Genomic DNA, 27,515 nt, shown 5'->3' on the forward strand with positions numbered 1-27,515 from the left:
TAACATCAATAACCCTACAAATAAGGGGTGAAAAACTCTTTTAAAACCAACCATGAACACAGATGACTCAATTATAACAATAATAATTTAAGCGCAATTCATTCAGACTTATTTTGGCAGTCTGCATACACAAAAATTCTTTTAAATATCCTTTCAAAATCCACTAAAATAAGAATATACATTTCTTCTGAACTTGCTCATTTGAAATCTTGAAAAGTCTTCAAGGGGCAGGACACGAATAACTTAAAATAACTCAACTAGGTACTATGGCTGGTTTCGTTTATAAAAACAAAATACATGTTTTAAGATTTCTGATATAGGCTGAAACTGGCACTTTTTTATGTATGTGAGAACTCAGGATCCATTGAGAATACTTACGAACACTTACGGCTCAGTCTTTATTTATGTATGTTGCATGTTTAAATGAGACCATGTTAACACTCAATCCCAAAAGTACCCTTTAAAATGTAACTAACTACCATCGCCAACTGAACTCCCAATTTGGAATTCACTCTGGGTATAACCATGCCCTGAGGAACACTGACATCAAAGGCACCCTTTCAAACTGGTCAGTTTTCTCCAACGGTGTGGGGAGAAGGAAGGAGACATTTACTTATCCTTAAAGCATATCAGATAGCAAAACTATCAATCTTTGTAATGAGAAAGATGAAGATTTGAAGTGTTTCGAACTTGGTTCAAGATTTGTTTAGAACATTGTTCAGACTTTGGTTCATAATTCGAACTTCTGTAAATCCCTCTCTCCTAAACTCTTACAGTACCATATTCTTTTATTCTGCACTATTTATCACAGCTGCAATTTTATATTTGTGTGATTTTTTTTTTAACTATTATTAATGGTTATCACCCTTACTAGGTTGCAAACTCCATGACAGGAGAGGCCACGGCTTGCTTTTTTTCCCCCCACAAAGGTAACGCTATGGCTAGCGGAGGGCCAAGTACACAGCACATGCTGAATAAATGTCTGCTGAATGAATGGAAGTGCAATTGAAAGGATACATGAGTCAAATTTGTTCCCAACCTTACGGACAGGGAGCAACAATTCATGAAATTAAAAAGTAAAATAACAACTAGCCTTGGGAATAATAGTAAATAGCAAAATTCAGAGCCAACAAATGCTCCTTGTATGCACTTAATATTGTTAGAATACTGTTATATCTACTATATGGAAACAACACAGACAGCTATAATAAAGATAATAAGGATAAAAGGGTAGTATAGGTAAGCTACTTAGACTGGGAATGGCTTCTCATATAGCATTTAATTCTCTTTCTCCTAAAACAGTCAATGAGGTATTCATAGAAGACATTCCCAAAGTATGTACTAAGTGAAGAAATGTTAATGCTTTTTGCTGTTGTTCTTTGTCTAAAAGCTGTTTCAGTGGGTAGCAACTGTTTTGTATTTGCCTTGAATTTGAGCTTATCATTCTCTAACCTCTTCTGAATCTCCTTTTACTCTCCTGTAGAATGATGTCTTCCATTTGCAAGTATATTCATCTTACTGTGAATCAAGCTGTCCCTGCTTCTTAGAATCAAATGTTCTTAAAAAGCGGACTTCAAATACAAGACATTTGGGCTTCATTAGGGAGCTATTGTTTCCTGTATTTGTCTGTACTTTATTTGTATGTTTTCTTTGCCTTTCAAGTAGTTTGTGATCACAATGTACGTAATAGCAAGCTGTCCTTAATACTAAAATAAAATTCTGGCCAAGTCTGATGAAACTATTCTGCTCTTTAATTTGTGGCAAAGAAGACTGAAGAACTACTTGTTCTATTGTTATTTTTTATACATAATGTTTATAGACAAGGCAGAAAATAAATGAAAACTTTAATGAATGGGTAAGACGTAAGGAAACGAAGGCAATTTTTTGGAATTAGTCAAAATAAGAAAGCTCAAACAGAAATGTTACACTAGCTCAGAAGTAGGGAGTTTTCGTTGGGGACATGCACTAATCTGCTCTGGTCTAGCATGGATCTTGGGTTTTAATGGGCTGTTAGCCAAGGAGGCAGGAGGCAGGAGGCAAAGTCTGGAGCCCGATCATGATGGCAGGTCCCAGAGACCACCACCATGAAGCCAGGATCCTTTAGTAGATGCTGCTCCTCCTCCAACAATTTAGAAGGGATACATGCCTGTTTGGGCTTTGGCCATGGGCAGAAGAAGGGAAGTAAAAACACATTTTCCCCCCAGAGAATTTATAACCACAAGCCCACAAATCCATGGGTTTGTGGCTAGAATTCACACTATTTGTGTGGCCCCAAACACCCTAATCCAAAAATTTGGTTTCAATAGGTCCAGGATTGGAAGTGCCCTTAGGTACCTGGCAAGTACTCTCTAAAAGAAGTATTTTTTTGACTCAGGCCTCTGAGAATTCCCATAGGTAAAGAAAGATCCAAGAACAATTAGATCACAATCAAAATTCAATATGAACCAGAGTAAGCTGAAACCAAATAAGTCAGACCTATAAAGACTATAGATTTTGGAATTATCAGATACAGAATATAAAATCAGCACATTTAAAAAAACAAAAGAAATTAAAAGATAAGATTATCAAAGGTATGAGACAGATTTGGGGAAGAAAAAAAAGTTCCAGAAATGAAAAACATAACTGAAATTATAAAGTCAACCAAGTTACACAGCAGAGGTAAAGAAAAGATTAATGAACTGAAACACAGAACTGAAGAAATTACCCAGCCTGCTGCACAGATTCAAAGGTATGGAAACTATGAGTTAGATACAGAATGAGAAGGTACCACATATATCAAATGGGATTCCCAGAAGGAGAAAATAGAGAAGATGAGGAAAAGGTAATATTTTAAGAGAAAATGGCTGAGAAGTTCTCAGAATTTTAAAATGAATGGAAAGTTACTAATCTTCAGGAGTCTGGGTATCCAATTAATTCTAAGCAAAAATAAAGCTACCAAGCAAAAAATTACCTACATATATCATAGTGAAACTCTAGAACACTGAAGTATTTTAAAAGCCAGGGATAAAAGAGAGCACTGTGGAATAAGGCCAACCCTTTCCTGACAGGGTTCAGAAGTGGGCCCCTGGGCCCTGGAATTAAGACAGTGTACTTTTTAGTTACACAGGCTTCCTTACCTGTAAACTCACATCAGTAGGGGTCAAGGGGAAGCCCTGAGCTCACAGTAAATTTGCCCCTCCCCAGAAAAGGATTAAGAGGTGACCAGCTCGGCGCATCCATGGCAACAGCAGATACCCTTCCCTCCCTAATCCTCAACATTCAGCCTCACCACCAAAATCTTGAACCCAGCAGGAATAATCTCTCTGTGCCTTTTATCCCTTATTCATCTTAGCCACCACCAAAAGTCCCTATTCATCAGGTTCCCCCTAATCTCCCATGTTCTAATCCTCAGAAGTTAACTATACATCCATTCTCTCTGTCACTATCTCCCTCCCCCTTCAATTCTCTACCACTAAATTCCCTGGAATTCACAGTACATCATCAGTAAAAATTACTGTATCTCAATTATTGTATCTCTGAACATTTTCTTCATCTTCTTGCTCTAACTGAAGCCTGGCTCTCCTCTGAAGATACTGCACAAGGCGGCAGCTTCAAGTGTTTGTTGGTGCTGCTGGTGGTGGTGGCAGCAGCGTTTGGTTTCTTCACAGAGCACTCACACCAACTGGCCTAGGGAGGGGGTGGGTGTATGGGTCATTAGTGCTCTTTATCCAGTTCTAGGAAGTGTGTTACTGGTCCAGGGTTAGGCAGAGTAACTAACTGACCAATAAAACAGAGAGCCAACCAATAGATCCACACAGTTTTGAAATATTGGTACCTGACAGAGGTGACATGTCTGATTACTGGGGGAAATGAGAGATTATTCAATAAATGGAGGAGGATAAAAAAGATCTGCCATGTAGAAGAAGTTGAAATTGGATTCCTACCTTATATCATACCAAAAAAAAAAAAAAAAAAAATCAACTCCTGATGAATCAAGGACTTAAAAGTCAAAAATCAGTCCCAAATGATACAAACCCATCTCCCATCAATGTTAACACAGTTAAGAGCTTTAATGAGATATAGTTCATATACCATACAATTCACCCATTTAAAGAATAAAATTCAATGTTTTTTAGTACATTCACAGATACATGCAACCATCACCACAGTCAATTTTAGAACATTTTCTTCTTCTCAAAAAGAAACCCTATCTCTCTCCCCTGCAGGACACTCTGACACCCCCCCACCCTCCAACCACTAATCTATTTCTTGTCTCTATTGTCTGTTCTGCATATTTCATACAAAATATGTGGCATTTTGTGACTGGCTTCTTTCACTTAGCATAATACTTTCAAGGTTCATCCAGTTTATAGCATATATCAGTAGTTCATTCCTTTTTATGCACCCAGACTTTTCAAAAATACTTATAAATTAGATGAAAATATACACAACGGAAAGCAAAGGAGTGAACACTGAAATCTGGATGATGGTTATTCTTAGGTATGGGGAAGCAGGAGCGATCAGATGGATAAATTTAAGTTGTTGCACAATTCTAGCTTTTATAGTGGGTTCACTTTTTACTAAAAATAAATAAATAAAAGAAGGTCATGCTGGACCAATGATGAAAGAGTATCTTAATCCAGAGATTATAATGAATATACTTATGTGAACTAGAGGTACATAAGAATAAAAGGACAAGTTTAATAAACTTGACTATACCATTTTTGTTCTTCAAAAGACACTCTGAAGAGAGTAAAAAGGAAAATCACAAACTAGGAAAAGCTATGTGCAAAATATATGGTTGATAAAAGACAAGCCCAAAATATAGGAAGAACTCCAAGTAGAGGAAGAACTCCTATGAATCACTAAAACACAGACAAAGAACACTACATAAAAAATGGTCAAAAGACATGAATAGGTATTTCACAGATAAGAAAGCAGGAAAAAAAATATTCTTTTCATTAGTAATTAGGCAAATGCCTGAGCAGTCCTTTAAAAACGTTAAGTTAGGTCATATCACTTCCACTTCCCATTGCATTTCAAGTAAAAGTGAATAAAGTCCATCCAGAGGTCTACAAAACCCTTTGTGACTTGGCCACCTCTCTGCCCTCACCTTCTATTACTGTCCACTCCCTGGCTCATTCTGCCTCATTATTCCTGAACAAATCAGATATGCTTTCCCCTCAGGGCTTTTGCATTTATTGCTTCCTCTGCCTGAAATGTTCTTTCCCAGGATAACACACAGGGTGCAATGTCTTTCCCATTAGCTCTTTGTACAAACGTCATTTTCTCAATGAAGCCTTCCCTTACTGTCCTTTTTAAATGGCTACCCACTCCCACCCATGAACTTCCGTTCCCCATCCAGGTTTTATCCTTTTGTTTCTATAGCCCTTAATCATCATCTGATTATTTTACCTATTTATTTGTTTACCAATTCCCTTCATCCCCTCTCCCCCAGTGCACACACACTAAAATGTAGGACCCCACAAAGGCCTGGATCTTTGTCTGTTTTGTTCAGTGCTATCAGAGAAGAGTCTGGCACACAGAGAAGGAACTCAACAAATATTTGAAAGTAATACACAAATTGAAACCATAATGAGATACCATTACTTACATACTCAATTGGCAAAAAATCACCTGACAATATAAATTAATGGTGAGGATAAAGAGCTATGGGAACTCACACTACTGGTTAGAGTAAAATGGTACAAGCACCGGGGAAAACAATTTGGCATGACCTAGTTAAGGTAATTGTGAGCATGCTGTACAACCAAGAAATTCTACACATATCCAAGAAATTCAATATATACCTAAGGTGACAAGTCCAAGAATATTCACAAAGACATTGTTTATAATAGCAAAATACCACAATAACCGGCAACAGAACAGATATATTATGATATATCTATAATGGAATTCTATGTAACAGTGAAAATTAATGGACCATGTCTTCACATATGGATTATGAATAACTCTCAAAAATAGAACGTTAACAGCAAAAAGCAACTGACAGAAGAATACACAGAGGACACTTTTATAAACTTCAAAATTAACAAAACTAAATATAGGCTGTTTAGGGATACATGCATAGGTGGTAAAACTATTGTATAGAAAAGGGGGATGATTAATATGGAATGCAGTTTCATAGTTTCTTCTGATAGAGAAAGGAAGAGGGTGTAACAGAGGAGTCTCACAGGCGACCGCATATGTTGGTAATGTTCTTTCTTAAGCTGGGTACACAGGTGTTCATTTTATTCTTTTCCTTTAAACTGTATACATAGTGTTTACCTTTTGTATCTATGCTCTACTTTCCCACAGTAAAGTTGTTTAAAAAAAAAAAAAAAAGGTAGTAAATGTTCAGTCTTTGACAACTGTGTGCTAAACTAGGTTTCACTGCCTTTTGTCATTTAATCCCCATCAAAACAGTAGGTACCTAAACTCAGACTTTCTGACACAAGCCCTCTATGCTCTTTCCATGATCGCAGTAAACTACTAATGCTATCCCAAACTTCATTATAAGAAGGTCCCGATCTATACACTGTTTTTGGAAAATCCACCTGTAAATTGATGGCTTGAAACTTAGGGGTGTCTAACTGTTTTCCTCCCTGGGAGAGGTTCTAACTACAGAAGCTATTAACATAAGGGCATTTTGAGGCTGCAGTACAACCAAAATGTCATTTCTAAATTAATTAAACAAAAAAATCTTTCTTTAATAAAAATGAAATGAAAAGCACTTCAACCTCCGTAGCATTTCAGTATCTAACGACCTTTTAAGCTAGATTTTTCTTGCTGCAATCTAAGTATTTTCTTCCACATATACTGGGCTGAGTTTATATAAGTAAACTGTAATTCTGACTATGGCTAAAAAGACTTCCCAAATAACTATTAGGAAAGCAGTGTCTTCCCAACCTTTTTCCTATTATGACATATAAAAAATAATGCTTGCACAGCACACTGGAGTAAATGGAGGCGGCTACCAGAGAAGGAAACGAAACTGGGGGCTCTGGTTGATCTAAAGGCTAAAGGGATCAATACCTGGGTAAATCTGTAATCCACAGGTGGTGTGCTGGTTGGGGGTCTCTGAAGTAGAGTACCATTTAAGGTTTACTCCTTCTCTAGTATTTGTAATTAACTCAGAGTTTATTTCATTGGCAGTGTCCTCCACTGCAACATTGAAAAAGTTACAGAATGAGAATTAACAGAGAATGAAAGTAACACTGAAAATTAGGACTTCAATATATCCATGGCTTGTTTTATAAGCTAGCACTGTTTCTATTCTTAGGGATTCTCTGTTGACAGAAATCTACTAAAGTAATCTATGACGGGTCAAGCATTATTTGGGTCCAAAGATATCAGAATCTTGGAATACCAACTAACAACACGTATGCCTAGAAGCCTGTAGTGTTCAACAGCAAATACGCAAAGCTTTCCATTGGCTTTTTTTTTTTTTAAACCTTCAGAGCAGCTTATTAATCAGAAGACAGGCTTCTTAGACATTGTCACACATGTGATCCTGGCCGTAGACCAAACTGTTCCCACACCCTGAGAAGTCTGCTTCTGGCTCGAAATTATGAATCCAAATAAATTACTTTAAAAATATTTTAAAATCTCTCTATGCTTCCACAGAAAGCAGCAACGGAAACCTAAAATGAAATACATTTTATGACAATCTAAGGCGACAATGCTTAGGAAAAGCTTGGTGAAGTCCAAGGCAGACAGATATCCCTAATTTATGCAAGCCAATTCTTAGAGAAGCATATGCCTTCAAAATGCATGCTTCAATTTACCACTGAGGCGTATCATTCTAAACACCAAGGGAACCCGCCCAAGTCAAATTATTGGCACTCATCTTTTGACATACATAGGATCAGATTTTCAAGTTTATGCCAAATAATTTTACAGATAAAATTTTTCCATGTCACTGAATGAGTAGATTGAGCTAAGGCTATCTCTTGATAGCTCATTTGATGAGAACTATCCCCCACCCTCAATGAAGACTATCATGAGAGGGAGGAAAGTACTTGTACGCTCTCTTCCCCTAGTAGATTACATCAGGCAAACAGTGTCACTGTGTACTGAAAATAATACAGAGCCCCTCCCACAAGATACCTGCAGATTCAACCTGCTTAGCTACCAGTTCAAGCTACAATATTTTTACCAGCTTTACCTTGGACCTCAAAGTTTTAAATTATCATTGCATTATAGTCAGTGAGCAGTTGTCTACAATGGTCTAACCAAAAGGGCACTGAGAAAGGCTGGCAAATCTTTCAGAGCGCAGGAACATGAAATACGGTCCCAAAGTGGGATTAAGTTTTATATCAAACCAAAGATCTATAGAAAGTACTTATGCCCTTTCCTTTATGTGGCTTCAAACCTTGAGCCAACTGTAGAAACTAGATTTGATTTTGTGTATTTTATCAGCATTTCTGAGGAGCCTTCATAAATTAAAAAATAAGAAGCTCCTTAGTTAGCACCATGAATTAACAGAACTGTTTCAAGATAAATGATAAGAGGCATGAAGATGTTCTACTCGTAGGAATTTATCCCTAAGAAAATTCAATATAAGGTTATTATGTCCTCCATAATAGCGAAACATTAGAAAGAGCCTAAAACATAAATTAGATACACAATGGAATGTGATGCAGGCATTATGATTAAAAGATTATTTAGAAACATGTAAAAATAAGTAAGAGAAATGAAACAAAAAAGGAGAATGCAAAATGGGAGTATAATCAACTACATGTGCCTGTAGAAGATAATGGATAAAAATGAATGTGTAATAGCTAAAACATGGAAGCAACCCAAGTGTCCATCAATGGATGAACTGGATAAGCAAAATGTGGCATATATACATATATATACACACATACATACCATGGAATATTACTCAGCCTTAAGAAGGATGCTACAACGGGGATGAACCTTGAGGACATTCTGCTAACTGAAATAAGTCAGTGACAAAAAGACAAATACTGTATGATTCCATTTATATGAGATACTTAGAGTAGCCAAAATCAGAGAGACAGAAAGTAGCATGGTGGTTGCCAGGGGCTGGGGGAGGGGCAATGAAGAGTTGTTTAATGGATATAGAGATTCAGTTTTATAAAGATGAAAATGCTTATGGAGATGGATGGTCGTGATGGCTGCACAATAGTATGAATGTTCTTAATACCACTGAACTACACACTTGAACATAGTTAAGATGGTAAAGTTTATGTTATGTATATTTTATCACAAAAAAATTGGGAAAAAAACCAAATGTGTTAAAGTAGTATAAGGTTATATGACTTTTCAATCTTAGAAAAAAAAGAACAGCAATAATGAAACTGCTGAAAGTAGTCTGAGTGAATTGTCAAAATAACACATGGAACACGTGTGTGAAAAATGACAGTGTGCTAGCCAGGCAGTCAGTATATAGAATGATGACGTGGGACAACCTCAAATAGAATAGGCAAAAGCTCTGCTTTAAAGACCAAAGAATCCACAACTTCAAACAAATCACCATAGCTGTGGGCTGTGGGAAAACAATACATGAAACATGCTCTCTGTTCTTGAACCGACTCTGGGCAGATTGTAAATCTAAGGCAAAGTCAAAAAAAGTACTACTGTCTGGAAATAGTAGCTACAGATGCAAACAGTACAACTGACATGACACACAGGCAGAGAGGCAAAGGCCCACATTAAGAGAATCAGCCTAGATGCTGGCAACCAGAAGCACTTATTGATTTACGTATTTAATTGGGATCCTAAAACAGCAGACCAATTAACCTAAAACTTCAAAAGGTATGGGAATTTTTAGCACTTTCTGAAACTACTACTATTATAAAAATATCTTCAGTTTTGCTTTAGATCTTTTTTTTAAAAGCTTCTTGGAAAACTTAAAATAAAATTAAATCTTAATACTAACAGAAAATTATTGTTAAAATAATCCAGGAAATTCTGAGAAATTTACTGGCAACTCTATGGAGAAAATGTGCTACCACTGTTTTTAGATAACCCTAGCTGCTTCTCATTTTTATTACACATTCCACAAATGATTTAATTTTTCTTTTTTTTGGGGGGGGGGCACAGTAAAAGTTTCAGCTTATTACCATACAAGGCCCTTATAGTCAACCTGTTAACTGGATGATTTAAGGAAGGAATGGACACCTAAGTTTTAAAATTCAAGCTATGTACTAGCTGTGTACAAGTTATGATAGTGCACTGCAAACTGGTTTCCTACCCATCACCAAAACATGAAGCAAACTGCAAATTCTTTTTAGCTTATTTTAGTTTTCCATTTAATGCTCTCCTCTACACTGAACTCAAAATTTTAAACATCTGGTTATTTTAAAAGTTCTGACCAAAAAAACAGTTTTGCGACTATATTTCAAATAATGGATACATTGGCAATAAATGGAAATAAGAGATATAGCCAAAAGTAAATAGTGAATAGGTTTTAAGATGTCTGAAAATTAAAATGTTTGAAACCGGGCTGCCTAGCAAAATGAATGCCCAACTGATTCAAAACATTTTATTTCTAAATAAAGAATGAATAACACAATAGCCACAGATACAGGTCATTAATGTCTCTGTGTTTAAGCTTCCCATTGGGTCACTGAATAGAGAAATGGAGATGGAATAAAGATGGGGAAAAAGGAAGTACAAAGGATAAAGAACAGATACCAGAATCAAACAGAACTACAGTTGTGAAGTGTGGAGGAAAGAGTAAGTAGAGGGAGGAGGAGCTGCGACCCCACCTCTCGCCTCCATGCGTGGGCGTCAAGAAGGACTCCTCTCGCGGGGTGAGACAGCAAGGAGTCCTTCCTTCTTCTCTGCCTTCCATGTCTCCTTCAAAAGACTAAGAATCCCACAGCTCTGGACGTTCCCGACAAGATCTGCCCAGACACTGACAGTCTCACCACTAGTACAGCTTTAAGAGGTCAGTATTCATCTCATTATATCCTTTATCTCTATTTAATTCTGTCATCACAAGAAGTCCACAACTTCCAAATCATCCCTTCTCCTAAAAATATGCTGAATATTCCCATTCCCACCCTTCCCCCAAAAGAACATTTCTACACCTTAGTCCATCATAATCAGTCATTAATAGTTATTAACAAAATCCTCTTTATTCATTCCCTTGCTAATTTGAGTCTCACTGAAACCTGGTTCTTCTCTGAGGACACTGTTTCTCCTGCAGCTCTTCTAGGTGGTGAATTTTTCTCTCCCACACTCTGTCCATCTTGCTACTAACTGCCAACTCCAGTCCACTGACTGGTCTTCCTCCTAAAGTCCCCAACTTTTAGTAACATATTATCAGACTACACCGCCTACTCCCCCGTTACTGCAGAGATCTAATGACTATAGTCACACCCCTCACTTCTTGAAGAGCTAACCTTTGGCTCACTGCCACTCTCTCCAATTCTAGCCCTGTCGTAATTCTTGGTGATTCCAATATCCACACGGATGACTGTTCCAACACCCTGTGCCTCACAGTTCACTGACTATTATTCCATACTCCCTGTAATCTCAGAAACTCCCCCCATAACTAGAACTGTCATTATCAAAACTGCAAACCCACCATAATCTTAATTTCAAGTATCCTACTCCTCAACCACTAGCTCCAATCCTTCCATTTTATTCTCTCTAGTACCCCAAGGCTAACAATTCTTTTGTCTCACAGGGACCTACAGTCCATCAATCCTCTCACCTTTCCGCCATCCGTCACCCCCAATATACCCTCATTTCCCTCCTAACCCAACATAGATACTATTGTCCATCATTACAATCACCCCCTCCCCCCCTCATCCCTACTCTCAGCTGATGACTTTACTTCCCATTTCACTAGGAAAATATAAGCAAATAGAAGAGTACCACAAGTTCCCACCACCATTTCTACTCATTACCCTCTGTGACCATATTCCTTCCCTTCTCTCCTGTTACAATGGGTGAAATGTCCATGTACATCTACCAAAGGCCAATTCCTCCACTCGAGCAAAAACATTCCAACTCCTTTTGCCTACTTTAGAATGTAGTTCTCTGCATCATTTTTTCCTGTCTGTGGATCACTCCCAGAAGTAATATAGCATGCTGTTATTTCCTCTCATATTAAAGAAAAATGCTCTCTTGATCTCACTTTCCCTTCCGGTTTCTAGAGGGAGTTCTACTAGCGTAAGTTAGAATGCTAACTAATAAATGTAGAAGAAATGACAGAAACAGAAAATCAATATTTTGCAGCCAACAATATAATAACTGATTCAAGCAAGGATCTATAAAAATCTATAACATCACCAAGTAAAATGTTGGGGAACAGGATATTCACACACTGCACAAATTACCTATCAGTTACAAAAGAAAAAATAGAGCTTTATGATGGAAAAATCAGTAGGACACCACCTTAAGTGAGTAAGCAAAGTTATAACAGCACAAAAAATGGGAGAAACTGACATTATGTGCCTCCTGATGTGAAGCAATGGGAAGTATACAACATCATTCATGGAAAATTCTTGCCAAAAACTTTTCAGCTGAATTGTGAGGAAACAATCAGACAAATCCAGATTGTGGGTATTCTATAAGTCAACTATTGTAGACACTTTAAAACTGACTGATCCTGGATCAGGAAAAAACACTGTAAAGAATATTACTGGAATGAGTGAGAAATTTGACTACTATTTTAACGATATTAAATTCCCTTAGTGTGATAATAGCGTCATGCTTATGTAGAAGAATGTCTTTGTGTTTGGAAATTACATGTCGGAGTATTTTTTTAAGGATGAAGTGTGATGACGCCTGCAACTTCCTAATCATCAAATATTTTAGAAAAAGGAGTTGTCTCTCCTAACTGTCTCCAATTCCACTCCTCATTCTCTCCTAACCCCATTAAGCTCATCCTCCCCATTCCACCAGAACTCTTCAATGGTCTCTACATTGCTAAATCCCATGGTCTTTCTTAGTCTGTATTTTACTCACCCATCTTCTCACTGAAATGCATTCTTCACTTGGCCACCTGGATACCCCACAACTCTGAATTTCCTCCTTTGTTTCTGGTAGCTTCTTCCCAGCTGCCTCTGGATGGTCCCTGCTCACCTCTCCTCAACCTCTAAATGCTGGAGTACTCCAAGGGATCAATTTTTGAACCTCTTTTCTTTTCTACCTACAATCACTCCGTTGGTGTTCTTTACTTACAGAGATCTGTACAATGAAGATTCTCAAATTTTTTATCTCCAGTCTTGACCTCTTCCCTGAACTTTAAACTGGATATCCAACTATCTCCTTGGCATGTCTATTTCAATATATAATAGGCATCTTACATGTGACGAAGAGAATTTCTGAAGTTCCCTTGAAAACCTGTCCAACCCACAATCTTTATTATCTCAGGATTATTACTATAGCCTCTTGACTGATCACCCCAATTTTGTCCTTCCCTGCCACTTTAATCTACTCTCAAGTACAGCAGCCAGACTGGTCCTGTTAAAAATAAGTCAGCTCCTCTTTTTATTATATCTATGGGATGATGGATGCTAACTAAACTTATTGCAGTAATCATTTTACAATATATGTAAGTCAAACTATTATGCTGTACACCTTAAACTTATACAGTAACATATGTCAATTATATGTCAATAAAACTGGAAAAAAAACCAAGTCAGATCTTATTGCTCCTCAGCTTAAACACTCCAATGGTTTCTCATCTCACTCAGAGATGTTCAAGCCCTTAAAATGGTCTGCAAGACCCTCATGATCTGGCCCCATTACCTCTCTGACATCATCCATTATTCTCTCCTTCACTCACTCACTGTGGTCACACTGTTCTCTGTGCTGCTCCTCAAACACACTAGATAAGCCACAGCTTCAAGGCCACTCACTTGTTATACCCTCTGCTCGCACACTCTCCTCTGCATGGCTCACCCCCGACCTCCACTTCCTTTAGTCTCTGCTCAAATATTTTTCTTACTAAAGGCTTATCTGTCTCCCCTTAACCAGAAATATAAGCTTTATGAGGTCAAGGATTTGTATGTTTTGCTCACATGGTGTCTAGAATGGTTCTTGGCATATGCTCAATATTTGAAGGAAAGTTGAGGCACTGCAGGATGATGAGTAGAAAAAAGACCAGATATCCTTTTCACCTGTGTCTATTAATCAGGAGATAACTAAGAAAAAGAGAACTTTTATCATATCTAATCTCCTTTAAGATTATAGACAAAGAAACATGTCATTATCTGTTCATATTCTGGATGAAATTTCAAAGATTAAAATACACGGCTTGCAGTATCTACAACAAAAAATTATTATCACATAAATTATTAGGGGAGGTTATTTAACATATGAGATAAAACTCATTATGCTTCATTTATATGTATATTACAAATTCCCTAATGAGGCACATTCATCGATAAAGTCTCAATATGCTAATTACATGTGTTACTTTCTCTACTCATCAAAATGAGTCAGGCAGGATACCTTATTAGCAACACATTGAGATGGGCAATGCTACTCCACATCAAAACAATGAATTACAACGTTCCTTAAAAATCTTAAAATTCAACATTTTTAATCATTTATAATCTCAATAACGCTGTATTATCACACCTTCATGAGGAACTAAAACATCAAGAGAAAGAGTAGTTCACTCCAGTTGTTACACCCATGTACCTGTTATCTGCCTCCCTTAACACTTACCCTCGAAGAATTAAACTCCTAATGTTACTATATTGTATAATCCAACGTAAAAAGATAGGAAGTTTAAACAGTCTAAACTAAAATTTCTTTCAAGCCACGCCAAGTGCAGCAACTGTTAGTGATTATTAAGAGTATTTATTTTTCTGCAGAGTTTAATATTTTGGAAATTCAAGCCACAGAAAAACTGATGCATGATATACTATAATCTCATACTGACCCTCTGTGGTTTACTGAAGTATAACATCAAAAAAGTCCTGCGGTTCAGGGTAATTGTTACTGGGAACATACATTTCTTAAGACACAAATTCAACAAAATACACGTGTGACACGAATAGTACTCTGTAGCTTACAAAGTACTCTATAATATCTCAAATTAAGCAAGAAAGGTATTATTAGTCCCACTTTCCAAATAAGTAAACTGAGATCCTGAAAGAGTAGTTCATTTTTCTCATTTAACATGTCTAGTATGTAAAAGACCCTTTACATTTACATACACAAAGAAAATGCACGCACGCACTTGTGTGCACATCCATACCAAAGATTCACAGGGTAATAATACCCCATACGGGGCCTTCAAAAATACTATGGTTAAAGACTTTAAAAAATGCATTATATAGCAAAATATCAACTTTCCTTCATTCATCTAAGAGTAAAAATTACATAGCGAATGTTGATGATAATTCCATGAAACTGGCACTTTCATCATTGTTGAAGGCATTAAAAACCGGTACAACCCTTTTGGAAAGCAATTTGGCAGTAATCTCAAGACACAAAAAGTGTCCGTGTCCTTTCCTAGTAATTCCATTTCTGGGAAGCTAGCCTATGAAAATAATTTAAAATATGGAAAAAGCTATAGATTATTTATAACATTCTAGATGCTTGGCATCTGAGATTTAAAATTTGAGGCTTGGACACTGGTAGTTTTAACAGCTTGTGAGAGAACCACAGGTTGATCCACAGCATATGTAAAGCGGCTATGTGAGTGAGGAAGTCATGTTACTAACTGATGAGTGAGCCTGACTGCCAGCATTAGCTTCTCCTTGTGGTCTCTACAAGTTCTCACATGCACAGACGTTTCTAAAATGGGGTGGGTGGGGGGGAATAAGCATCTTTGTTAAAAAATTGTTTTTATAAGTAAAAGGCCCTAAAATAGCAAGCCTATTACTTGGCTGGTGATAAAAGTGAAGAGATCTAAGGAAGTACTGATATTTGTGGGTTTGGGAATTGTAACAGCCTTAGATCAAATTTCTTTTCAATGCCATGGGCCTATTGTAATGAAAGATCAGAAACATGACTAAATATTCAACAACAGAGAAATGATAAATTAAACCACAATCTACCTAATCACTCAGGGGCCGAATAAGGGTAATGGAATTACAGATGCTAATTTTTCATTTTACATTTTCAAAATATTTTAAATGACATTAATATCACATCCACAAATAGCAAAGTCAAGATAAAAATGTACTGCTAAATGTAAGAGGGAACAGTCGCTAATTCACCACATGAGATCAGCATTACCCTGATACCAAAAGCTAATTAAGGACATTTCAAGAAATGAAAACTATAAACAAATATTCCTCATTAACACAGGTTCAAAAATCTTTTATGAAACATTACTAAACTGAGTCCAGGAATATAAAAAAAGTACAATGAACCATGACTAAGTGAGGTTTATCCTAGGAAAACTGTACTGCTTAAATCTTCCTATGTATCACTTTTTGGTATTTGCACTACATAACTGTACGAATAAAGACAAAGGTTAGATCTGGCCCACTCAAAATAGCTCTAAAATATTTAATATAAAACTTTGCAATCAACTTTATTTTAAATCTTCTTTCTCAAATAGTCACCTGAATACCTCAATTTAAAATATGTTCATTTAAAATATCTTCATTCAATAAGCTCATTCTAAGATTAGAATTAAGCTACAACATACTTGACTGAAAGACAGAATCCAACATTTCTTGGAATCATAAATCCAAGGACCTCATATAAAAAAATTTCTTCACACATCTCTGAGTGGTATGGTTGTATTGCCTTATTGTGAGACTTACTGACAAAGGACACTCAACTCCTTAAAGCAGCCTCTGTGCTCTTCTGATGAACAATCCTAACGATATAGAGAATTCCTCTTTACCTTACACTGAAATCTACTTTCCTTCAACTTTTATCCACTGGTAAAAGCACTGACTTCTGAGGTAGTATGTGAGATTAAGTTTCTGTTTACATACTCAGCCTCCAAGTACTTGAAAATAACTATTAAGTCACTTTTTAGACTTTTCCTCTCCAGGCTAAATTAATTGAGTTCTCTCAACCACTGTTCATATGATAACACTACTAAACTTCATTTTTTCTTACCACCACTTCCTGCAAAAGCCAAACATTTAAAACAAATGGGTTATAACATAGCACCATGTTCCTATAGAAATAGGCAGAAGATATGTGTACATCCTAATACATTTACTGCAAGAGTCAATCAATCCTCAAATATCAAAATATCCTAGTTCCCCCCCCCCAAATAAAAACAACCTAAGAAAACAAATGTTTTACTCTCAGTGCAAAAACATACTAGTGTAAGAAACAGAAGTAACTGAATATAGAACAATTAATGCAATGGTGCTCTAAGTAGTAGTTTTTCATCTAGAGACGAATTGAGGCTAAAAGAATTGAATCTTTGTCAAAAATTATACCTACCTTTAAAAGATATACATATATGTAAAAAGCAGTAATTTGCAAAAAAACCCCACATTATTTGCAAAGGTACATGCTGATTTGCCCAGGATTGTTAAGAAAAAATGCATATGCTAGAAAACAACCCTCATTTATCCTAGCTTTTCTTTGTTTAGCTTTGACATGGTTTTAATGTTATTGTACTAATATTGGGTTATTGAACTCTTCAAGTCAGTTATAAAAACCACTTACGATGCTATACTTCTTTGTTCAAAAATATTCAAAAATTGCACAATTGAGACGGAAAACTATGTATTACATATTTTGTGTTAGTGAAACCTCACTAATTAAAGTCTAGTAGCAGTTACTGGAGAAAAGTCCACTTATTAATAACATATTTTGAAACAAAGTTTAATGACTTCAGAATACATGGTGCCTGGATTCAAATTTCTATAACCTGAGAATACTGGAATCAAACCTAGGAAAGGTCTACTTTCATAAATGGATAATTTGTAGTTAGTAAATTAAAGAGACAAAGAATAAGCCGCAGGAGTAGAAAACGCTGGTGCTAAAGTGAATTAAATCAGGCATGCAAATATCATGTTATCTTCCTCACCAAAACACTCCTTGAAAACGTGATTTTTTTAAGTTTATGCTTCCAAAGAGTTGATCTTCTTTTCTTTTATATCCAACATCCCCAAACGAAGGAAAACAAGTGAACATTTAGTTAGTATCTAATTCTTACCTGGAACCCACTTAATTTCCATTTCCATATCATTTTCTTTGCCTTTCTTTTCTTTTTCTTGAATAACATGCAAGAGCTGCCTATATTTAGCAATTTGGTCTTCATCATCCTTCTGGCTTCTTTTTGTTTTCCCATCTTCTTCTACACTGACTCCATCATCACCTAACAAAAAAATCAATTTCATTTAATACACAGAAATAATTTACTTCTAACTTCAGTGTTTAATCTCAGTCACTGCAGCACCCTTCTAAACAACGTCAGATACACTATAACAATAGAATATCAAAATCAGACTTAAATTTCTTAATACAAAATGAATTAAATGACTTAGGTCTTGTTTATAATAAAAATCAGTTGCAATATAAGTTAGCATGGTCACAATATTACACTTGGGAATCTCTTTTTATTAAAATTCATATTTCAAAATAATCCTGTAGTCATGTAACATCCTTGGACTTTTCCACCCTACAAGCAAGATAGCAGGGATGGCACTTTTTTCCTCTTTATGTCTCCCACCATCCAACAGTGTGGCTTTAAAATGTATGGTCAATAAAAGGAGCCTGAATAGTGTTGGGATGCATCTGATAAATGGATTTAGCCATTCATGCTGATGATACAGATAAAGGAAGTTGCCTGTAATCCAAAACAAAGAATAATGAGTCCTTTCCATTTGATAGTGAGCATGCTTACTCTCAGGATCTCATTAATACATTAAGAATAAAAATGAATAAATTAGAAGTTTGTGCAATTAATTTCCTCATGTGGAAAATACGTTTACATTTCCTAATTTCATAAAAATTATTATAATACAACGGAACAGTATAAAATTCATGGGCAAAAAATACCAAAGAAAACTAATACGTGAAAAGTTTGTTTGCTCTATATTTCCACTGTAATTCTCCAAGTCAAAAACATAAATTAAGAACCTGGGTTTTAATGCAAAACATACAGACTTACTGAATTGACTAAATGTCCCTAGTAAAGTAAAATTTAGAAGTAGCGTACAGAAGACCCTCCTTTCTATGAGCTATGGCTAACTGGTCACTAAATATGTCTGACATTATTAAGCATTCAGCTGTGAAACATCAATGTTAACAGACTGTCCTTACATTTTCAAAAAGGTGTTGCGAAAAAAATTGTTTAAGTAAATGTTTTTATAGTCTTTTTCTCTAAATGAATAAAAAATAGTCCACGACATTCTTTCCATCCTATCACACTTTTACATTTTCAAACAGCTGAAATTCATTTTTTTCCTGTTTGTGCTTTGTGCCACAATAATAATGTTGGATGGAATTCTGTCATGTATCCCGTAATTCAATGGATAAAACATCAGGAACACATTAACAAAATGGCAATGTATTTCTTTCTATTAAAAGCTTACTTCTGAAAACATAATTAGAAGCAAGCTCCTTCCAGGTTGAAATTTTAGTGGTAAGTCTCTGATGGCCTACTTTAAATTGATTTTTTTTCCAGTACTAAAATTTTACTTTCTGAATCTCTAAAATGTGGGTTAACTCATGGAAGTCTGTTTTTTCCCAATTCAAGGACAAAACTTTGTGAAAGACTTAATAATATAAAGGGAGTAAAAAATTAACTGTAAATGTAAGAAACCCTGGTACGATCTCTTATAAACTACAACAGGAACATACAGTAACTCTAAGGCATTCAAATATACTAGTGTATCTATCAGAGGTACTAAACTATAGATTAAAGTGACTTTGCAATCAATTAAAATACTGAAGAAAAATAAAAATGCATGCTTTAAAAAAGTTAATTAGTATATTTCAAACAAAAAGCCATTAATCCTTAAAGTTTTAGAAGCAAAAACATATGACATGAGGTAGTATGCTAAGACTTTACATACATTATCTCAATTTTTCCAACCATGAGTAGGTACTAATATGATCCTCATTTCATACCTTTGGAAAGAAAGGCTTGAGGGCTAAGAAAACCTAACCTAAGTAACTTCACTATGTGGTGAAGTCAGGATTTGAAATCAGCAAAGCCCAAGACCTTAAAAAGAATATACTGACAAATTAATGGTTATCCTCCCATAATATTTGCTGCCCTAATGTATTCAATAATGTCATTTCAAAATCTAGTTAAGTTCTCCCAAACCAAACAAAGAAAACCTATTTGAAAAACTTGTATTCAATCTTCTCAAGAATACATGGAATGATCTTTTTTCCTTTATCTTAGAGCTGCTACTAAAGAAAAACTATCCAGAATTTTCAGAAAAGTGCTAAATGACCATATAGGTATATAAATAAAAGAAAAAGTAGATAAATTAGTGTATCTATGGGGGTAAAAAATGTAAAGGCTATTTGAGAAAGACTCAGCTGTTCTGTATACATTAAAAATAACATGGTCACTCAACTGTTTGGAATGCCAAAGAAATTAACAAGCAACATCAAGGTCTTAAATGTGAAGGCTTTTGTGCCCATATAAGTACCACTTTAAATCATACACTTTTTCAAAGACTATTAGATACCTAAGAAATTATGTGGTTTTATTTATTTTTATTTATTCATTTATTTATTTATTCATTCATTTATGGCTGTGTTGAGTCTTCGTTTCTGTGCGAGGGCTTTCTCTAGTTGTGGCAAGTGGGGGCCACTCTTCATCACGGTGCATGGGCCTCTCACTGTCGCGGCCTCTCTTGTTGCAGAGCACAGGCTCCAGACGCGCAGGCTCAGCAACTGTGGCTCACGGGCCTAGTCGCTCCGCGGCATGTGGGATCCTCCCAGGCCAGGGCTCGAACCCATATCCCCTGCATTGGCAGGCAGATTCTCAACCACTGCACCACCAGGGAAGCCCTGTGGTTTTATTAATATGAGATTTCTGAACAAAGAAACTGGAATGATTAAACATGATTCTCCATTCAATGCGTGAACAGAGTTCAAGAGTAATACTTTATGAAAAACTTAGATCAGTGAAGCAATATCTTCAGTAGCCTAAAATCATAGGATCTTAAGAAAGTTAAGGTTTAATGGTCCTATGATAATACTAAAGAAGCATTTTAGGATTTACTTAATTTCACATTTATAAAATTATAAATTATAAAAACAATATATATGCAAAAGAAAAACCAAAAGGACAGGTATGAAAAATGTCAGGCTATAAATAAAAGTAAGAATATTCACTCCTGCTAATTTAAAATACTTTATGTTTAACTTTTATGGTTCTTCATTTGCTGTCAGCACATAATTCTATCTTACTTATAATTGTGCATGGTTGGGAATTCATCTAATAAATGAAAATGAAAGTGTGAAGATATCTGGGAGAAAGTATCAACCAAAAACTAATAAGAAATTACAATCAGGGCTTCCCTGGTGGTGCAGTGGTTGAGAATCTGCCTGCCAATGCAGGGGACGTGGGTTCGGGCCCTGGTCTGGGAGGATCCCACATGCCGCGGAGCAACTAGGCCCGTGAGCCACAACTACTGAGCCTGCGCGTCTGGAGCCTGTGCTCCACAACAAGAGAGGCCGTGACAGTGAGAGGCCCGCACACCGCGACAAAGAGTGGCCCCCGCTCGCTGCAACTAGAGAAAGCCCTCGCACAGAAACGAAGACCCAACACAGCCAAAAATAAATAAATCAATAAATAAAAAAAAAAAAAAAGAAATTACAATTAAGCAACCAAATTTCCAAACAGAGCCAGATCCAATATAAGGGAAATGGGGTTTTTTGGCCCTATTTTTAAAAAATGAACTATTTTAAGCAAACAACATATATAATTTTAAAATACACCATCGATCGTTTTAATCGTCAAAAAAATTTTTAGATAAAGATATAGACAATCTGAGAAGTTCTGCTTCCATTAATGGGAAGCTAGGTACACTTCAGACCATTTTACTGAGGACATCAAGTTGGATGAAGCGTTTAAAAAAATCTTTTTAAAAGATTCAGAGGGATTTAAAAAAGAAAAAAAGAAAACTTCAAAGAACTGACAAATTAGTGAAGAATTACCAAGTCAAAATCAAGGAGAAGATGGTGATCAGAGAGATGACCCCAGTGTTCAAGACCTATTTGCCCTGAGTGCATGTACTGATCTACCAAAGAAACAGCTGTGAGACTAACCTACAGTTCTGGCAGCCTGGCAGGCCAAGAAGACAAAAGTTAAAGAACCAACTAGTACCCCCACATTTAGTAGGGACCCAAAAGGATATACTCCAGGGCAAGGGTCAACCAGAAGTAAACTAGCTCTCACACAGACTTGCATCGCCCACTAGGTCCAGGGAACCTCAAGTCTTAAAACTTGGAGTGATGTGGTTCCAGAATGACCAGAGTAAATGAAAGTCCTCTCTGATGAGACACTCTCACCTCAAATATCATACCAGCACAAAAATTTAAGCAGGCATACAAGTGAACAGGAGAAGTATCTTGTAAAGTAACAGAAATCAACCCCAAAAGATTTGAAATAAACACTGAAATTATCAGACATACACTACAAAAACATGTTTCCTCTGTTTACAGAAACAAAAGAAGGCACTGAAAATAACTGCAATGAGTAAAAAACGTTAAAAAGTGATATTGCTGATCTGAAAAATAGTCAAACTGGACTTTTACAAGTAAAAAAATATAATAATCAAAATTAACTCAATGAACAGTCCATCAGCAGATTCAACACTGCTGAAAAGAGAATTAGTGGACTGGAAGATAGGTAAGAAAAAATATTCAGAAAGCAGCACAGAAATATAATAGATAAAAAATAAAGGAGAGAAACAACATGGAAGTTACAGTGAAAAGATCTAACATATATTTAATTGGAGTCCCAGAGGAGAGGGGAGAAGAAATACCTGAACAGATAATGGCTGAGAATATTCCAAAACTGATTGAAAGATACCATGCCACAAATGCAAGAAACCCAACAAACCCCAAGCACGATAAATTAAAAAAAATCTATTCTTAGTTCATATTAAAACTGCAGAAAAACAAAAAGGATGAGAAAACTTTAAAAGCAGTCAATGAGGGCTTCCCTGGTGGCGCAGTGGTTAAGAATCCGCCTGCCAATGCAGGGGACATGGGTTCAAGCCCTGGTCCGGGAAGATCCCACATGCCGTGGAGCAACTGAGCCCGTGCGCCACAACTACTGAGCCTGTGCTCTAGAGCCTGCAAGCCACAACTACTGAGCCTGCATGCCACAACTACTGAAGCCCGTACACCTAGAGCCTGTGCTCCGCAACAAGAGAAGCCACTGCAATGGGAAGCCCACGCACTGCAACGAAGAGTAGCCCCCGCTCGCCGCAACTAGAGAAAGCCCGCGTGCAGCAACGAAGACCCAACACAGACAAAAAATAAAAATAAAAAAAAATAATAAAATAAAATTAAAAAAAAAAAAAAAGAGCAGTCAATGAACAAAATCCAGGCAACCTTCAAAAGACTGAAAAAAGTAGACTGACAGCTGACTTCTCAAAAACAACAATGAAGCCAGAAGCCAGCAGGATATTATCTCAATGTGGAGACAGGAGGACTGTCCACCTAGAATTTTTTTACCAGTGAAAATATCTTCACAAATCAAGGCAAAAAAGGAAATTTTTAGACTAAACTAAAATTCAAGAGTTTGACACCAGTAGATACTACTGGAAATTATCAAAGATATACTTAGGGCAGAAGGAAAATGATCCCAGACAGAAGTATGAGATTTAGAAAAGAATAAGGAGCAAAAGTAGTATGGAAAATGTGGGTAAATTTAAACAAAAGAGTAATATTAACGTCCTATGGGACTTAAGAATTACAATATACAGAATAGCATGAAAGTTGTTTTAAGATTCCTTGTATTCTCTAGGAGGGTAAAAAATATTAATTAGCATTAAACTTTAATAAGGATACAAGTCATGATTTCTAGGATAATCACTAAATGAACAGAAAGAGTCTACTTTGTAAACAATTGAGCAGAAAAATGGAATGTAAAAAATAATCCAAAAGAAGCTCTTAGTTTAAAAAAGGGGGGGTAATAAAGCATTTTACTAGTTTAAGTGATGCATAACTACAACAATCATGACTAGTCTAAAAGGCCAGACTTTTTTTGTGAGGTCAGGGTTTCAAAGTGTTTTTGGTTAAAGAAATTCAGGCTAAGAAAATACCTTTAAATAAAAAATTTCAATTACTATCTAAAAGTGTATATAATACTGTGTATGTGAGCTTGCTTCACAGACAGTTTGAAGATTAGTTTGATATTCCCTTTTAAGCTACTGTCAAACTTATTTCCATTAGTAAGTCTAGATTAGGTATCTAAATGCTTACAAATGTAGAACACCAAAAGATGAATAGTACCTTGTAGCTCCTCTTCTATCTCTTCTTCATCTTCACTAGAGGAAGCTAAGTAGGCTTGAAAATCCATGTCCAAAAGCTCTTCCTTTTTAAATTTCCTGTTGAGTGTTGTAATTCTTTCATGATCTGTCTCATCCCAAGTGATCTCCACCTTTCACCAATGAATAAGAAAAAAACAACAAATAAAAATGGAAATGTCAGCAACCCCAACTTGTTAAAGAATATTTATCGTTAACTTGTATGTTTAACAGTACACTAAAAAAGATGTGCTAAAACAAATAATAAATAACATGCTTAATGAAAAGTTTTCTACCTGTGGAAAGGGAACCATTTCAATTACCCTGTGCCTTCATCCTCCTAACTCTTTACTATATGAAAGGTACTCTATTATTTGGAGTAAAAATTCATCAGTGTATGGACTGATTGTGGTGAAAAGAAACGAGAAAATGCACTAGTGAAATAAGTAACATTACTATGAATGAGTCAAGACATGTTTTCACCTGGAGTTCTAGGCATTTCAGGAGGTCTACAAACTGTCTGAAATTTGCTGATAAAGCTTTCAACACAATCTCAGTGTGGTCCATTTTCCAAAAGAGATTAAGAGCCACTGATGAAAAAGGCATCTATTCGTTGGAAGTACAGTAAACCCCCACGACACAGGAATTCATCTATAACATCATCGGTCTTGTGATTGGCTCCTGTCCTCTATGCAGCCCCCATTCTCAGAGTCCAGTTAGAGGTTTAATCTTCATGACAGGGCGGGTCCCACATCCTTGCTTTTTTTCCCCCTCAGGCTAATCTTTCCAGTTCCGGACAACAAAATGGGCACCAAGAGATCCAATACTTAAAATAGTTGCCATTGTCAGAGAAATTCCAGCTAGTCACCATTCAGAATTATTCTTATTCTGATAATTAAGACTGAGCTGATAACCACAAAACCACTGATGGAACTGGAACAGATGTGGATGATACAGCCAGACCGTAGAAACTCCAGACTGGCTGGCTGGATAGGCTTGCCCATTTTTTAGTCTTGAAAATAACATGATCCTACATTTTATGTGACTGAATCTTTTAGACTTCACTTATTGCATACTGGTGGGGTTTCCCTGTACTCAGTAACTAATTAAGGCCACACAGTACCCACAGGCTGCAGGTGACAGATACAGCAGCTCTCTTTCTGCCACTGGCCTATCCTCAGAAGAGCACAGTGGCTTGTCACAAGAAAGGCAATGAGAAGCCTGTATGGCTGCTGCAGAGTCCAGCTGTGGATAGAAGGTATATGGAGAAGAGCACAGAAACTAGGCAGCTAAGTAACAAACTAATTCAATAAAAATCTTTTGGCTGTTCATTATTAAGCATTAATGTGACATCTAGTAGTCCTGAATTATTCTACTTCAATTGTTTTTAGAATTTTGGATCATATCTGCAGAAAAAATGTGTTTCTATTTTAAATTTCCACTGGTTTTAACTGTGATTTGAAGTAATCTGTTACCTCCTTACCCCTACTCCCTAGGATATTAATAACTAACATATTACTTATTAAAGAATCTAGTTAAGTAACACTGTACGGGAAAGATAGGAGAGAAAAAAGAAACATTTGCAGGTAACTGACTCAGGCTTAAAGGCACAACAAAAATTTGAAAATAGGTTCCAACACATGTGGGAGATAAAAATGCAAATACACCTGTGTTCGATTTCTATTTGTACTTATGCTTTAAAATTTTGAATCCTTTCCATTTCTAAAGATGCTGTAAGTAAACAACTCTTTTCTTAAAGAAATGGAGTCCAGCTATATATTTTCTAAAGTTAAGAAATACCGTTGATGTTCCCATTGCAGCAGATGTGAAATATCTTGGCTTATATGCTGTTAAATCCACTTCTGAGGCTACATCCTTGGGCTCATCATCAAAAGTAATATCATCTGGTATAAACCTAAGACACAAAGAAAAAAAATAAATTTATTTAAACATATGCTGCAGTGATAAACAACCAGAGTTTAGATTCTCTTTTAATTAGGTATAGTGTATACACACCATATAAGAGATTCTACAGAACACACATGTAGATGAAGCAAACAATGTTAGAAATAACCTTGGCACAAAATTTCTGAAATTCCTAAGCTATAAATCTGTAATTCCACCAAATTTGAGTGAAGTCTGTGTAGGCAGAAACCCTGCGTTAGGAGTCAGTTAATATGAGTCAGGTGTAAACACACATGGGTCCCTCATGTTTCAAAAAGACCTAGATTCCTGATAGCTCAGTCATTGGCTTGCTATATGATATTCTGAAGATCAAATAGAATTATTAATGGGTAAGTGCTCTGAATATAAAGTATCATACATCTGAGGTGTCACTGAAAATAAGGAAAAGCTTAAGGTTGATTCTTCAAGACTAAAAAAATCTTAACAATTTTATAATTTTTTTCACAAATAAATAGTTGTTAAATGTAAATTAGCCACTGTAATTGTTTGACAATTCTTAGGCATCAGGCTAAGGAATGGGAGGAAAAAAGCAAAGAGAAATGATCCATGGTTATTATATTTAGGTTTTTGTAATTTATATAGGAGATTTTATTTCCACACGTGAAAAAGCACCTGCTGTATATTGCATCAAAAATGATTTTTGAGGGGAGGAATGAATAATTAAGGTTCATTAGGTCTATATCAGCGGTCCCCAACCTTTTTGGCACCAGGGACCGGTTTCGTGGAAGACAATTTTTACACAGACGGGGGGTGGGGGTGGGGTGTTAGGCTTAGGGCAGTAACGCGAGCGATGGGGAGCGGCAGATGAAGCTTCGCTGGCTCGCCTGCCGCTTACCTCCTGCTGTGCAGCCTGGCTCCTAACAGGCTGCAGACCAGTACCAGCCTGCGACCCAGGGATTGGGAACCCCTGCCCTAGATAACAGGATGGCAGCAGAAAATTCCATTTTCTTTTACTAAGTTATATATGACAAAATAAAACAGGGAATATAAGTTTTTCCATGGTCATTGATCTTATTTTCTAGGTACTGCCAGAGCTTATTCTAATACTGCATGAAAATGTCCCAAAAAGGAAACAGAAAGAATAAAATGATCCTGAAAAGAACATGTGAACATGAACTCATGATACGCAGAGTTTGACATTCTAACAAATGTTTGGTAACTACTATTTATATATCCAAAACAAGTACCTCCTTTTGAAACTGT

The 27,515-nt window shown here is 36.3% G+C and overlaps 1 protein-coding gene across 4 annotated transcripts in view; it reads right to left on the reverse strand.

The window, feature by feature from the left end:
- ESF1 (ESF1 nucleolar pre-rRNA processing protein homolog) overlaps positions 1–27,515 on the reverse strand; it is a 58,367-nt gene that overhangs the window by 17,775 nt on the left and 13,077 nt on the right. For all 4 annotated transcript variants that reach the window (XM_061208185.1, XM_061208186.1, XM_061208188.1 and 1 more), the window contains 3 exons: positions 26,148–26,262; positions 24,334–24,481; positions 18,059–18,220 (listed from right to left, as the gene is read on the reverse strand). In XM_061208185.1, the coding sequence (XP_061064168.1) occupies positions 18,059–18,220; positions 24,334–24,481; positions 26,148–26,262 (425 nt within the window). The remainder of the gene's footprint in view (positions 1–18,058; positions 18,221–24,333; positions 24,482–26,147; positions 26,263–27,515) is intronic.

Source organism: Eubalaena glacialis, chromosome 13 (assembly GCF_028564815.1).
Source record: "Eubalaena glacialis isolate mEubGla1 chromosome 13, mEubGla1.1.hap2.+ XY, whole genome shotgun sequence".
NCBI classification, from domain to species: Eukaryota; Metazoa; Chordata; class Mammalia; order Artiodactyla; family Balaenidae; genus Eubalaena; species Eubalaena glacialis.